This window comes from Bubalus kerabau, chromosome 1 (assembly GCF_029407905.1).
Source record: "Bubalus kerabau isolate K-KA32 ecotype Philippines breed swamp buffalo chromosome 1, PCC_UOA_SB_1v2, whole genome shotgun sequence".
Lineage (NCBI taxonomy): Eukaryota > Metazoa > Chordata > Mammalia > Artiodactyla > Bovidae > Bubalus > Bubalus kerabau.
This window is the reverse complement of record NC_073624.1, coordinates 207,546,199-207,562,200: the sequence shown is the minus strand read 5'-3', so window position 1 is coordinate 207,562,200 and position 16,002 is coordinate 207,546,199. Positions and strand designations below refer to the sequence as shown.

At 49.3% G+C, this 16,002-nt stretch overlaps 1 protein-coding gene across 3 annotated transcripts; it reads left to right on the top strand.

Annotated features, from left to right (window-relative positions):
• Window positions 1-11,141: 11,141 nt before the first annotated feature.
• Window positions 11,142-15,847, top strand: MXD3 (MAX dimerization protein 3). 3 transcript variants are annotated; one of them, XM_055551215.1, is made up of 8 exons: window positions 11,142-11,441; window positions 11,615-11,711; window positions 11,974-12,079; window positions 12,710-12,739; window positions 12,871-12,985; window positions 15,106-15,289; window positions 15,364-15,402; window positions 15,532-15,847. In XM_055551215.1, exons 2-8 carry the CDS (start codon window positions 11,642-11,644, stop codon window positions 15,834-15,836), a joined length of 849 nt encoding a protein of 282 aa, XP_055407190.1. In that variant the 5' UTR covers window positions 11,142-11,441; window positions 11,615-11,641; the 3' UTR covers window positions 15,837-15,847. The 3 variants fall into 3 exon arrangements, with proteins under 3 accessions (XP_055407190.1, XP_055407202.1, XP_055407197.1); XM_055551227.1 differs by having other exon boundaries at window positions 15,364-15,674; XM_055551222.1 differs by lacking the exon at window positions 11,142-11,441 and having other exon boundaries at window positions 11,512-11,711.
• The last annotated feature ends 155 nt before the right edge of the window (window positions 15,848-16,002 follow it).

The window sequence follows — 16,002 nt, the reverse complement described above, 5'->3', positions numbered from 1 at the left end:
TCTTCCTGACCCAGGGATTGAACCTGGACCTCCTGCATTGCAGGCCGGTTCTTTACCATCTGAGCCACCAGGAAAGCCTGTGAGGAATGGTAGCTGAACATAAAGTTTAATGATTTATGCAGTCTACATTGGTACCTCAAGAGAGGCTCAGAGTAAGATGTTATTGTCTCTTAGCTCAGTTACACCAGATGCCTGAAAGGATGATGACATGTTGCCGAGACCACTCCTGCTTTTACAGCCTGCAACAATTGAATGGAAGTCGCCAGCCTGAATGACATCCATCACTCTGGGAGACATTTCCACCAGTGAACTAATTCTCACTGGCTGAGTGGGACTCTGGTCACGTGCCAGAGGTTTTTCAGGATATGTCTGCTGCCACACTGCGATAGTGTGCAACACTGGCCTTGTTACAATACTTATATTCATAGTCACATGTATTGGGGAAATTCAGTTAAAGCCCCTTGAGGAAGTCAAATAGGTGGAAAATGACTAGTCTCAGGAAGAACTGGATTTACCTAATTATTAGCTAATTTCTAAGGTAAATAGTTCTATACAACTTTATCATAAGATTCAAAGGGGACAATGAACAATTGAATTAGTACAAAAATATGAAACTGCTTGTAGGACAGATGAGCTGTTTGTTTGTCCCTGCTCTGACAGGGACACTTGGCCCTGTACTCAGGTCAAGGAGCAACAGTTAGAACCGGACATGGAACAACTGACTGGTTCAAAACTGGGAAAGGAGTACAAAAAGGCTGTATATTGTCACCCTGCTATGCAGAGGACATCATGCAAAATGCCAGGCTGGATGAAGCACAAGCTGGAATCAAGATTGGTGGGAGAGATATCAACAACCTCAGATATGCAGATGACACCAGTCTAATGGCAGAAAGTGAAGAGGAACTAAAGAGCCTCTTGATGAGGGTGAAAGAAGTGGGTGAAAAAACTTTTTTGAAACTCAACATTCAGAAAACTAAGATCATGGCGTCAGATCCCATTGCTTCATGGCAAATAGAAGGGGGGAAAATGGAAGCAGTGACACATTTTATTTTCTTGGGCTCCAAAATTACTGCAGATGGTGACTGCAGCTGTGAAATTAAACCGTGCTTGCTTCCTTGGAAGGAAAGCTATGATAAACCTAGATGGCATATTAAGAAGCAAAGACAAAGGTCCGTCTAGTCAAAGCTATGGTTTTTCCAGTAGCCATGTATGGATGTGAGAGTTGGACTATAAAGAAGGCTGAGCACCGAAGAATTGATGCTTTCGAATTGTGGTGCTGGAGAAAACTCTTAAGAGTCCCTTGGACAGCAAGGAGACCAAACCAGTCAATCATCAGGGAAATCAACCCTGAATATTCGTTGGAAGGACTGATGCTGAAAGTGAAGCTCAATACTTTGGCCACCTGATGCAAAGAACAGACTTAATGGAAAAGACCCTGATGCTGGGAAAGATTGAGGGCAAAAGGAGAAGAGGGCATCAGAGGATGAGATGTTTAGATAGCATCACCAACTCAGTGAACACAAATTTGAGCAGACTCTGGGAGATAATGGAGGACAGGGAAGCCTGGCATGCTGCAGTCCACAGGGTTGCAAATCATTGGACATGACTTAGTGAGTGAACAACAGCAACAACCTCAACACTGGTCCCCCAGCTGTTAGGCAATATGATCATTTTGCTGTCAGAGGCTTGGCCACAGGCAAAGGTTGTCCTGTGTCTTAAAGAATTTAACTGTCCCCAAAGAGGTCTGGATTTTGCCCTCAGGTCCTGGGAGATACCTTTGTTTTTCCTAAATTATGCTTTATTTTCTGGGAGTGTTGGGCTCAGTTCAGTTCAGTCGCTCAGTCATGTCTGACTCTTTGCTACCCCCACGGATTGCAGCACGCCAGGCTTCCCTGTCCATCACAAACTCCCAGAGCTTGCTCAAACCCATGTCCATAGAGTTGGTGATGCCATCCAACCATCTCATCTTCTGAAATCCCCTTCTCCTCCTGCCTTTATTCTTTCCCAGCATCAGGGTCTTTTCAAATGAGTCAGTTCTTCACATCAGGTGGCCAAAGTATTGGAGTTTCAGCTTCAGCATGAGTCCTTTCAGTGAATATTCAGGATTGATTTCCTTTAGGGTTAACTGGTTGGATTTCCTTGTAGTCCAAGGGACTCTCAAGAGTCTTCTCCAACACCACAGTTCAAAAGCATCAGTTCTTCGGCCCTCAGCTTTCTTTGTATCCAACTCTCACTCCGTACATGACTGCTGGAAAAACCATAGCTTTGACTAGATGGATCTTTGTTGGCAAAGTAATGTGTCTGATTTTAATATGCTGTGTAGGTTGGTCATAGCTTTTCTTCCAAGGCAAGTTGGGGTAGCCAGAGAAAAAGACCTGATTTAGGGTGGGTGCTGACCACACCTCAGGGTGGGGACTACTCACACCAGAAAAACCGCACAGCTGAGTTAGGGTCACAAGGTGTCAGTTGATCTGCAGACTGAGGTCAACCAACCAATGTCTTCCCTGAGTAACTCAGAACAGCCTCCCGAGTGCACAGTACACTGTGTGTGTCCTGGCTACACAGAGAGGAGCAGACATCCCACATTTCCACTTCTGTAGACTCATGAACTTCTTCACTTTGATTCTTAATCTGTATCCCTTCTCTGTAAGAAACTGTATAATACAGTGTATACAGGGAGTATAACAGCTTTGAGCAGGTTCTGTGAGTCCTTGAAAATTGCCACTCCCAACAGTGCTTTGGTGAAACCGCTGAATTTGCAGTTAGGGTCTGAAGTGATGGTGGTCTCATGTGAGTGTGATCCTTCTCATCTCTAACCTGTACCGTTTCTTAATCTTCTCACAAAGCTTAGTAGGAATCTGAATGATGAGCCTCTCCCTCTAACTGCCAAACAAGTAAGGACTTGCACTCTTAAGAAAGTAAACAAAACAAAATAATATAGGACTTCCCTGGTGGTACAGTGGATGGGAATCCATCTGCCAGCTCAGGGGACATGGGTTCAATCCCTGCTCAGGGAGGATTCCACATGCCACGGAACAATTAAGACCCGTGTGGCCCAATTACTGAGTCGGTGCTCTAGAGCCCAGGAGCTGCAACTTCGGAAGCCTGTGCACGTAGAGCCTGCGCTCCACAGAGAAGCCACCACAGCGAGAAGCCTGCACACCACAGTGGTGAGAGCGGCCCTCACTCACGCAACTAGAGAAAGGCCGTGAGCAGCAGCGAAGAGCCAGCACAGCCAAAAAATAAATAAATTGAAAAAAACCCCCAATATATACTTTGATATGGTTATACGCCATTACATTTTCTCTCACTTTTTATATTCTAGAATCAGTAAAAAATTATAAGGCATGAGAAGAAGCAAGAAAATGTGCTTTATAATAAAGAAAATATAGTCAATGGAAGCCCCCCTCCCAAAAATAAAACCCTAAGTTATTGGAATTAGCAGGCAAGGACATGCAGCAACTATTATAAATATATAAACTAATTAATAGCAAAAGAATAATTGGGATAGAGAAGGGGTAATAATAAGTTGAATAGTGTCCCTCAAAAATTCATGTTCACCCAGAATTTCGAATGTGACCTAATTTGGAAATAGGATCCTTACAGATATAGTTATAAAATGAGGTCAGTCTGGGACCCTCAGGAGGGAACCAACCCTGCTGACACCTGGAGTTTGGACTTTTCCAGAACTCTCAGAGAACAAATTTCTATTGTTGTAGGCCACTCAGTTATAATATGTGTTATAGAAGTCCATAACACATGGGTAATGTGATATTCTGGGATATGGGTAGAACACTTTACATAAAGGACTAAGTGGAAATTCTAGATCTGAAAAATACAGTAGCTGAAGTAAAAACTACAATGGGTGGGCTAAACGCCAAATTAGATGTTACAGAAGAAAGAGTAAGCAAACTTGAAGCCAAGTAAATAGAACTTATCCACAGTGAAGCAGAGAGAGTAAAACACACACACACACACACACACACACACACACTAAGAATGCTGTATTGTAAACAATTAGCCTTCAATTTAAAAAAAATTAACAGCATCAATTCCCCTTGATATATTATGAAACTGGGAAACATACATGAAATTGAGATCAGATTAAGAGAGGGGAGAGACAAGAGAGGTGGAGAAAAATATCTGAAGAACTAAAGACTGAAAAACATTCCAGATGCTTAAAACACAGCAAGCAAGGCAAACGCAAAGAAAACCACATGCATGGGTGTCATAGCCAATGAAAGTGAGAGTGAAAGTTGTTCAGTCTTGATGAACTCTTTGTGACCTCATGGACTGTGGCCTGCCAAGCTCCTCTGTCCATGAGATTCTCCAGGCAAGAATACTGGAGTGAGTAGCCATTCCCTTATCCAGAGGATCTTCCCAACCCAGGTCTCTGACATTGCAGGTGGATTCTTTACCTGAGCTACCAGAGCCAATAACTGAAAAAAAGAAAAAAATTGGAATAGAGGAAATAAATACGTTACACACAGCAGGAAGTGCTAAGAATTCCGGCTGACATGGAAAAGAAATACTAGTCAGAAGGCAAACCAGTAACATAATTAAAGTGCTGAAAGGCAGTCAACCTAGAATCTTATAGGTAGTGTAAATATGCTACAGAAATGAAGATGAAATAAATACATTTTCAGTGAAGAAAAGCTGGTTCAGTTCAGCTCAGTTCAGTCGCTCAGTCGTGTCCGACTCTTTGCGACCCCATGAATCGCAGCATGCCAGGCCTCCCTGTCCATCACCAGCTCCTGGAGTTCACCCAGACTCATGTCCATAGAGTCAGTGATGCCATCCAGCCCTCTCATCCTCTGTCGTCCCCTTCTCCTCCTGCCCCCAATCCCTCCCAGCATCAGAGTCTTTTCCAATGAGTCAACTCTTCGCATCAGGTGGCCAAAGTACTGGAGTTTCAGCTTTAGCATCATTCCCTCCAAAGAAATCCCAGGGCTGATCTCCTTCAGAATGGACTGGTTGGATCTCCTTGCAGTCCAAGGGACTCTCAAGAGTCTTCTCCAACACCACAGTTCAAAAGCATCAATTCTTCGGCGCTCAGCTTTCTTCACAGTCCAACTCTCACATCCATACATGACCACAGGAAAAACCATAGCCTTGACTAGATGAACGTTTGTTGGCAAAGTAATGTCTCTGCTTTTGAATATGCTATCTAGATTGGTCATAACTTTCCTTCCAAGGAGTAAGCGTCTTTTAATTTCATGGCTGCAGTCACCATCTGCAGTGATTTTGGAGCCCAAAAAATGAAGTCTGACACTGTTTCCACTGTTTCCCCATCTATTTCCCATGAAGTGATGGGACCGGATGCCATGATCTTCGTTTTCTGAACGTTGAGCTTTAAGCCCACTTTTTCACTCTCCACTTTCACTTTCATCAAGAGGCTTTTGAGTTCCTCTTCACTTTCTGCCATAAGGGTGGTGTCATCTGCATATCTGAGGTTATTGATATTTCTCCCAGCAATCTTGATTCCAGCTTGTGCTTCTTCCAGTCCAGCGTTTCTCATGATGTACTCTGCATAGAAGTTAAATAAGCAGGGTGACAATATATAGCCTTGACGTACTCCTTTTCCTATTTGGAACCAGTCTGTTGTTCCATGTCCAGTTCTAACTGTTGCTTCCTGACCTGCATACAAATTTCTCAAGAGGCAGATCAAGTGGTCTGGTATTCCCATCTCTTTCAGAATTTCCCACAGTTTATTGTGATCCACACAGTCAAAGGCTTTGGCATAGTCAATAAAGCAGAAATAGATGTTTTTCTGGAACTCTCTTGCTTTTTTGATGATCCAGTGGATGTTGGCAATTTGATCTCTGGTTCTTCTGCCTTTTCTAAAACCAGCTTGAACATCAGGAAGTTCACGGATCACATATTGCTGAAGCCTGGCTTGGAGAATTTTGAGCATTACTTTACTAGCATGTGAGATGAGTGCAACTGTGTGGTAGTTTGAGCATTCTTTGGCATTGCCTTTCTTTGGGATTGGAATGAAAACTGACCTTTTGCAGTCCTGTGGCCACTGCTGAGTTTTCCAGATTTGCTGGCATATTGAGTGCAGCACTTTCACAGCATCATCTTTCAGGATTTGAAATAGCTCAACTGGAATTCCATCACCTCCACTAGCTTTGTTCGTAGTGATGCTTTCTAAGGCCCACTTGACTTCACATTTCAGGATGTCTGGCTCTAGGTCAGTGAAAAGCTGGTAGAATGTGTTTTTAAAAGACCCGCACTGCAAGGAAGGCCAAAGCAGCTCCTTTGGCTGAAGTAAGATGGTACCAATAAAACCCAGCTCTATAGCACAGAATGAAGAATGTTGGAAATGGCAAAAGTGTGGTGAAATATAAAAGATTCTTTATTCTTAATTTTTAAAAAGTCAATTGACTGTTTAAAGCAAGATTGTAGCAATGTATTCTAGGAATTTTAATACATATAAAATATATAATAACAGTAGTAAAAAGGATGGTAGAGAGTAAATGAAGCATAATGATATATGTTTCTTACCTTATATTTTAAATTGTATAATATTGATTCAGAGTAGACTGTGCTAATTTAAAGACATTTGTTATTACAGTTCTTAAAGTGAATACTTAAAAGACTACTTGAAAGAGGAAATGATAAGCCAATTGTAGATATTAATATATAATATATAATGCAAGGCTGACAAAGACTCAAATAATCCAAAATAAGTCAGAAAAGGAGGGAAAAGAGAAAAAGGACAGATGGGAAAAATGTAAAATAAAAATCAAGATGATAGACCTTAAAATCAACTATGTCAAAATAATTGTATTAAACACAATTCAAAGGCAGAGATTATCAGCCCACAGGGGAAAACTCCCCAGTCATATGCTATTTGTAGGATAAACATGTTAAATACTGAGACACTGTTAGGTAAAAAGTAAAAAAGATGGGAAAAAACACGCAAAGAGAGCACTAATCAAAAGGAACTCTTGTGACTATATTAATATCAAAGCAGTGTTAAAGAAAAGATTGTCAAAGATAAAGAGGGATATTTCAGAATGCAAAAATAATGAAGTCAACAAGAAGATAAAACAATCATGAATCTATATGCACCTAGAGTTTCACAATATATAAAGTAAAATGTGATAGACAATTTCACAATTAAATTTGGAGATTTTAACACTTATCTTCTACTAATTGATAGACCTAGTAGACAAAAAAGATCAGTAAGGATATAAACTTTTTTTTTTTATACAACACAGTCAACCAACTTAATCTGATGCTTTTAGAACACCACAGGTAACACCTGGAGGATGCATGTTATTTTTACATGCATATAAAACATTCATCAAGACAGATCATGTACTGGAACATACAGGCTTTGATAAATTTGATTAATCAAATGATCAAATCATAAGAGTATATTTTCTGACCACCATAGAATTAAATTACAAGCCAATAATAAAAAGACATCTAGAAAATTCCCAAGTATTGGACATTATGGAAAACACTTCAGGTTACCCACAGGCCTCAGGTCAAAGAAAATTTCTAAAAATATCTCTATGTGAATGAAGAACAAAACAAAAACAACACCTTAAAGTTTGTGGGACGGAGAGAAAGCAGGTGCAGAAAAGAAGAAAGGAAGAAAGCAAATTATGCACATTTCCATGTTAAGAAACCTGATAACAAAGGAGCAAAAGAAATCCAAAGTTGATTGTTTAAAAACAATTAACAAAATTGGTACACTCCCAGCAAAACTTATCAAGGGTGGTGGTGGGGAATCTACCTATATCAGGAATAAAAATGTGGACATACTACAGGTCTTATAAAGGCCTTTTCCCGGCGACCCCACCCAGATAACCAGGACTGTCAGCGGCTTCTGAGACGTAGTCTAGCCAGGCCTGGCCTCACGACCTGTTCCCCTGCACTTGCAGAGGGAGCAGAGCCTTCCTGACCATCAGTCACTGTGTTGTGCAGCTCCTGACAACATGCCTGGAGTGGCGTTCCAGCTGTGGCCTCCAAGTCGGGGGCCTGTTGACTGCTATGCCACTGGCCTCCTGTGTACATAGAGACCCAGGCCCACCACGGTCTGCTGTCCCCTCCCGCCACGACAGCTTGGCCAAAGCCCTTTCTTAGCACAGGCTTCCTCTATTGCTGTGCTCATAGGCAGATAGAGAAGGCTGACCCTGAGGGACACAGAGCCGCTGCTGTTTTCAGAAGGATGCTCTGCTGTTTTCAGAGGAATGGAGGCCTGAGGACTTCCTGGAGGAAGTGACACATAAGCCAAACTAGCAGGGTTAGGGAAGTGGGGCAAGGGCAGTGCATGTGGCCTGACAGGTCAGAAGGAAGGCACAGCCAGCTTGAACTTGTCCTCAGGAGTCTTGGAGGGACTTTCAGCAGGGACACAGCCTGGTTAGCTCAGTGACCATGGAATGCTACTCTCTGGGAAGAGGGGAGGTGAGCGAACTGGGAGAGGCTGGGACAGGGAGCATAGAGAAGAGGCTGGGCAGGGTCCTGGGTCTGAGCCAGGCCTCAGCTCCAGTACTGTCCTAACCCTCCCCTCCCGCCCCCACCATTACCCTCACCTGCAGGGAAGGAGGTTAGAGGGTCCTGGGGGAACGGCAGGAGCGGTTTCCTCAGGCATCCCGTCCATAGCGTGAGAAAGCATGGTGAGCCCAGGGCTGAGGCCCTGAAAGCTGCCCTCTTCCAGATGTCCTGACTGGGCCAAGGCAGCAGGGTGGGAGTCCCCTTCTCCCCTCCCACTCAGGGCACAGATGCAGGTTCTACCCCTTGGAGCCCAGAGGACACTGGTTTCGGACAGAACCTGTACTGAAGTGTGGGCAGTAAGGGCTGAGGGGTGGGGAGGCCATACGGCTTCAGTGTGCAGGCTGAGCTCGGCAGGACCTGGGGGTCTGGGGAAGAGGTTCTAAGACCAGTCACTGCTGAGAGGGCAGGACCACTGGAGGCCTCTGCCCAGCCGTGTGCCCAGATGAGACTAGTACTAGTGTTGCCTTAAAAGGGCCCAGAAGGGCATCCAAAGGTTTGGGGCAGGCGCCTTGTCCTCCCCCGCTTGCCCTGCTCCCTGGGAAGGATTGTTTCCTGCTCTTCTAGTTAGTGGCCCTGGGAGGCCTGAGGTCATGTTGTTCCCTAGCTCAAAGCCTACCCTTCTAGGATGAAGTCCAAACTCCTTGACATGGTTACTCAAGTCTGCTTTGCAGCTTCTGCCTCACTTCTACAACCTCCAGTTGGAGCAGCCCTAACTCTGAGCTTCCCTGGTAGCTCAGCTGGTAAAGAATCCGCCTGCAATGCAGGAGACCCTAGTTCGGTTCCTGGGTCAGGAAGATCCTCTGGAGACAGGATAGGCTACCCACACCAATATTCTTGGGCGTCCCTAGTGGCTCAGATGGTAAAGAATCTGCCTGCAATGTGGGAGACCTGGGTTCAATCCCTGAGTGGGAACATCCCCTGGAGGAGGGCATGGCAACCCACTGTAGTATTCTTGCTTGGAGAATCCCCATGGACAGAGGAGCCTGGCGGGCTACAGTCCATGGGGTCCCAGAGTTGGACACGACTAAGCACACAGTACAACTCTTTAAGAGCTGCCTCCCGCTGCTGGGAGCTCTTATCCTTCACAGCTCTCCCTGCCCAAGGCTGGGCCACCTGGGTCCCAGATATCTTACTAGTTGGTTTGTGCCTACACTGTGTGGGTGCTGACTTTAGTGAAATAAAATGGGAAATTCATTCACAAGTCTTGTAACTCTTTTCTGTGGACAAAATTAATTGGGGGTGGGGGTTTGGGGAACCCTTCAGTCTCTTCTGGGCCCTGCAAGCCTCTCCAGTGTCAACCTGCACCATTATCTTTGATCTCTCTACGCTGGCCACATTGACCTTCTTTCCATCTGCATACATCCTTTCAGTCCCAGGGCCCCTGCACCTTTGACCTCTCTGATTAGGTCAAATTCTCCTTTAGGAAGTACGCTTACACTGTGTCTTTTCCTATGTGGACCTGTCACAGTGTATCTTTACTGTGTGATTACTATGTCAGTCTCCCTCGCCCTCATGCAAGAGCTTGTCAGAGGGAAGGACCCTGTCTGGTTCTGTCCAACCTTGTGTTCTCCAGCCCCCAGCACATTGCCTAGGGTCCTGAAAGTTCTCAGCAAATATTTCATGAGTGAACGGGTGGGTGAAAGGGTGGATAGTCCCAGGCAGCAGTTCTTGGCTGAGCATGTCAGTGATTCCTCTAGAAGTGACTCCTAGAGAAACTCAAAGGTTTTGTCCAAAGAACTGAGAGGACTGACTGCCGTGTGCCATGTGTTTACCCAGGGCTGTCTATAAAGAATCTAGTTCCTCCTTCTCCCTCCTCTCCATTTCCGGGCCATAGATTCAGCCCCAGCCTAACAGTAATGCTCAACTCTGTAACAGCTGCTTTCATCTTCCGGGCTCCACCCTTAGACTGTCACTGTCTCCGCAGGGGCGGTGCCGCCCCTAGAAGTCACTGCATCATCTCCTTCGCGAGGCTAGACAGTCAAGTTAAAGAAGGGCTCATTGACTCTGGGTAAGGCAACCATGGGCTCTGTGGAAAGAAGAAGCCTGTGTCCGATTACAAAATCAGCAACTCCTACAAACTGCGCACGGCTCTGATCCTTCAGTGCCCGGGTCTTTAACGACAACGGTTTCGCAGGGCTTCCCGAACTTACAGGAAAGAGGGCACTTCCCGAGCCACACAGCTGAGAAGTAGCGGTGAGAGAACTCAACTCTGATGGCTCCAGAACCCAGGACTCTAGCCATCTGGTTCTCATAAATCGGTACCCTTCTGATGTTTTCGTAGCAACAACAGCTTCCCTGCAGATGAGGAGAAGCCGGGAGACTATTCCCATTCGCCACAGTAGGAAGCTGAAGCTCAGCGAAGAGCTACGGGGGTAGAGGGCAAGCCTGCAAGGATACTAACCCCCTAGCGCCGGAGCCAGATCCGCGCCCCCTCCCCCGGCGCTTGCGCACTGCGGCCCCATTCCCCGCTTAACCCCGCCCCCACTGCCGGGGTTTTCAAATTTGAAACCTGCTCCTTTTCCCGCCCGAACATGTTGACCAGCGGCGGGAGAGGGCGGAGCCGCGCGCAGCCAATAGTGCCTCAGAGGCCCTCCTGCTCCGCCCACAAGGTGACGTCAGCGAGCCACACGCGGCGGAGAGCAAATGGGCAAGGGTGTCCGCCGGCCCCGCCTCCGCGGCGCCCACGTGCAACGGCAGAGCCCGGGGCCTCGGGTGGACCACCCGCCCCCAGAGCACCATTCAGCGTGCGGGCTTTTGGTCACCAGTACTGGGTTGGAGACTGAGGCCCAGAAACACCAAATGATCGGCGCGGGGTCGCTGAGCGAAGCGGCAAGACGCGGCACCCCAACTCCAGCCCGGGCGTTCGCCCGAGGGCCGGGTCTGAAGCCGGCGTTGGTGGAAGCCCCACCGGAGTCCTAGGGGCCGGGCAGGTGGGCGGAGGGTGGGCTGCGGTTCCAGGGCGCGTTCCAGGAGGGCGGGGCCAAGAGCTAGGCTGTCCCGGGGCGGGGCATCTTGGGGGCGGGCCGGGAGCCTGTGTTTGTTGCCCCGTGTCAGTTACATTGTAACAAAAGTGGTGCCGCCGCTGCCCTGGTCTGCACCCCAGGCCCGCCCGCCTCCGGCTGTCGCCGACATGGAATCGGTGGCCAGCAACATCCAAGTCTTGCTGCAGGCGGCGGAGTTCCTGGAGCGCCGCGAGAGAGGTGAGGAAGAACCTTTGGTCGGACTCCAGGCGGCGACCTCGCTGACACTGCCTGGGCTGGGCTTGACTCCCGACTTGAAGAATGCATGGCTTTAGGGCAGTAGTCCTGCGGCACCGCCGCGCTCAACTTAAGAGGGGTCCGCGGGCAGTGGGCTGGAGGGGTTGGGGAAATGGCCCTGTAGCCCCAAATCCCTTTCTGACGGTGCAGTGCCTGGGGCGCCCGCTGGGACTAGCCTGACGCTGGCGGGGACTCTCTCTGGCAGAGGCCGAGCATGGCTATGCGTCCCTGTGCCCTCACCGGAGTCCAGGTCCAGTCCACAGGAGGAGGAAGCGGTCTCCCCAAGCTCCTGGCGCGCTGGACAGTGGGCGGTGAGGAGGGCCGGGGGCAGCGGGGAGTAGGGGGATGGGCGCCGTCCTTCATCGGGTCTCTCCACTGCCCACTTCCTTCTTGTTGCTTGCATCTTCTGGGCCAAGTACCTTGCTCTGGAGGCATACGGACTCCTGTCGTTTCCCCATCCTCCGAACACACACTTCGTTCAAGGAGTATTTCTCAAGCACCTCTGATGTATTTGGAACTGTGAATAATAGTTCTGGGTCCTGCTTCCACTCACACTCCTAAAACAAACCACTTGCTTTCCTTCACAGGCATTCTTCTTTTTTCTCCTCTCAACCCTTTGCACATGCGTTCCCCCTCAATTTGAATGCCTCTCCCCCCACTACTCTTTTTGGGTAACTTGTGTGGCTGGGCTTAGCTCAAATGTCACTTGTGTTCAGGAAGCCCTTCCTGATTGTGCCTAGGGGACTCTGTTTGAACCTCACATGACCTGGGCAGACCTGCCTCTGCCTAGGACTCAGCTGTCTGAGGCCAGCACAAGGTCCCCACAGTGGGCTAGTTTGGGGCACACATCTGTAGTGAATTTTGAGCCCCTGGGGACTCTGGGACTGAGGGTGTGGACACTAACTGACACTCCCTCACCCCATCCTCTCTGGCATTGGCAGGTCTGTGCACAACGAGCTGGAGAAGCGCAGGTGAGTCCCAACCCTGCCCTGAGAGCACCAGTCCCCAGGAACAACCTCCCTCTGGCCTTCCCTCCCCTGCCATCCCTCATCTGGCCAGTGAGCCTGGGCTGGCACTGCCCTCTAGACCCCTCCCTCTGCAGGAGGGCCCAGCTGAAGCGGTGCCTGGAGCAGCTGAAGCAGCAGATGCCCCTGGGGGCTGACTGTGTCCGATACACCACACTGAGCCTTCTGCGCAGGGCCAGAATGCACATCCAGGTAAGACATTACCCTGGGGCCCAGGGCCAGCTTGCCAGGATGCTGGGAGAAGTGTAATAGAGAGAGACGGAGGAACTAGGAGCAAAGTCTCATGTAACAGACCAACTGTGTGACATTGGGCTCTGTGCTTTTAGTTTCCAAGTTTAAGTAGGAAGAAAAGCAGGAAGTGAAGATTGTTCTGAGGCTTTAAGCAAGTTTTCCCAATAAATGTTCACTTGTTATTACAACGATTATTACTTTAATCCCAATTGTGAGACCTGGAGCGAGTTAGGTAGCCTCTCTGGACTTTATTTCCTCCTTGGTATGGGGGACATTCTGTGATGGGTCACTATAAGGGTCCCTCAGACTGGAGAGGGCTGTTTCTCACTCCTCCTGTCCTGCATCCTCAAGGCCTCCTGTTCTGAGGGGCCTGTCCTGCTTTGAGAGGCAGGTCCAGAGGCCAGAAGAGGGAAAAGGGCTGAGAGGACGCCAGTGACCCGTCCTTCCCGGGCTCAGCTCAGCGCCCCCTGGTGGATGGGAGTGGGATGTGCTGACTCAAGACGAGGCATCACCACGGAGTGGGGGCGCTTAGAAGCGACTTGGAAACAATGGAGGCCTTTTCCTGCCCTCCTGGCCCTTTTGACAGAGGAAGAAATAGAGGCACAGCGGGCTGATGAGAGGCAGATTCAGAACTGAGGCCTGTGTCTCTTGACTTGCATTCCTTTCTGCAACAAGTGCACATCTGCTCTGCCAGGCCCTGTTGTGGGCACAGGCAGCTGTGGCAGAGAAGGCTGGAGGTGCCACGCAGCAAATAAAATGGTGTGGGAACTGTTAGCACTGTCCTCACGGTGCCTTATGGTTGAATAACACCCTGGTTGGAAAGTGGGCTCCAGTGTCTCACGTGGAGTTTGCCTGACTTGGTTCTGAGGGATGTGTGTCTTGGGTGCTGGCTGTCCCATGGGCGGGACCTAGGGATTGCTCCTCTCTGGACTTCCTGCTTCCTGTTTTGCCTCTACCTGGCTGTCCTCCCCACCTTGCCCTGGAATGTTCTTTGCTGCTCATAGATCTGTCCAGGTCTGTCCCCTGCTGAAAACCTTCCATGGTTTCTGACAGGACACTTTCAGTTTTTTACATCCTGTGAAACTCAAGGCCCTTCACAACACAGGCCTTGCCTCTGGTCTCATCTTGCCCCATGTCCCACTAAAAAGCTGAACTCTCCATACTCTTCCCGTTTTCACTCTGCCTGGATGTTTCCTCCTCCATCTTTACCTGGGTAGTGCTTATTCATCCATCTATACCCAGTTCTCAACCAATTCTCCCCTTCTCGTTGACTGAATGCATGTTTTTGCCCACTGAGGGCCTGATGGGAGAACCCTTGGCCCTCCAGTCCCTGGATCTCAGGGCTGGCAGAGCTTGCATGGAGGCGGCAGGAGGGGACAAATACTGAAGCCTTAGAGTTCCTGGGGGGGTCTTGAGGAGGAGTTACAAACTGGTAGCCTTTGTTTAATTTCTTGTCGTTTAGTTGCTCAGTCGTGTCAGACTCTTTGCAACCTCATGGACTGTAGCCTGCCAGGCTCCTCTGCCCATGTGATTTCCCAGGCAAGAATACTGGGGTGGGTAGCCATTTCCTTCTCCAGGGGATTGTCCCTACGTCTTCTGCATTGACAGGTGGATTTGTAGCTTTCTAAAAATAGTGGATGCAGGTTCTATGTCTGGTCGGGGAATGAAGATCCCACATGCTATGTGGCGTGGCCAAAACAAAAACAAGCCCTAGGAGATCTGGCAACACTGGGCTTGTTTCCACATGGCAGTAACTGCCTGGGACACCTCCTCCGAGCCTTAGTATGCACTTGCTGGTGTGCCTCAGTCCCTCTCCCGTCTCCATCGCCTGATATTAGCACACTCCACTCCTTCACATCACTTGACAGCCCTGAGGGCCTTTGAGATTGTGCAGCCCTCCCCTCCCAACCATCCAGACAGAACTCCCAGGCCACTTACATGAGATAGGAGGGCAGCAGGCCCTGGCTTCCTGCAGGATGTGGGAGCAGCCCTCTGGCACCCACATCTAGTGAGCCTGTCACATGACCGGTCTGCCGCCGAGCGGTGCATGAGCCCAGCCCCTTGCTCCCCTGGATTTGCAGAAGCTGGAGGAGCAGGAGCAGCGGGCCCGGCAGCTCAAGGAGAAGCTGCGCAGCAAGCAGCAGAGCCTGCGGCGGCAGCTGGAGCAACTCCGGGGGCTGGGCACGGTGGGCGAGCGGGAGCGCCTGCGGGCGGACAGCCTGGACTCCTCGGGCCTCTCCTCCGAGCGCTCTGACTCAGACCAAGGTAAGTGCCCTGGAGTGGAGGGGTCGGGTGGGATGAGTGGGCCAGGCCTCCTGACTGGTCCTCTCCCTGTGCAGAGGAGCTGGAGGTGGACGTGGAGAGCCTGGTGTTCGGAGGTGAGGCTGAGCTGCTGCGGGGCTTCAGCGCAGGCCAGGAGCACAGCTACTCACACAGTGGCAGTGCCTGGTTATGACCCTCACCGCCCAGAGCGGCCTCTGCCCTCAGCCCACTCTTTGCACCGTCAGGCCAGAGCCCTCACAGAGCCTCCAGGGCTGCTTGGAGTCACTGTTGGAATGGACTCAAAGGACCCTGTGTGGGAACAGGTGCTCCTCGTACCCTGCTGCTGGCGGCTGGCAGTCCCACCTGGGAGAGGGGTGTTGGGCCCCCTGAGCCCTGCAGGGCAGGCAGCTTGGGCCCAGGCCACCCTCCCAGGCATGTTGATAGCACTTGGCCCAGCTGCCCATGGCAGCAGGAAGCCTCTTGGGCCCTCATGTTCCTTCCTAAACAAGGGCCCCTGGCCTTTGCCCCACGCATACTGTATTTTCATTAAAAGCCTCTTTCTTAACTTCCTGTCCATGGTCTTGCCTGATGAAAATGTGGGACCTTCCAGCCACAAACTGGAAAAGAAGAAATGAGATTCATAGCCACCACAAGCCCTCCTGACCGCACCGGGCAGCACCCCTTTACTCTCCACAGTTTGGAGGGCATCTGTCTAC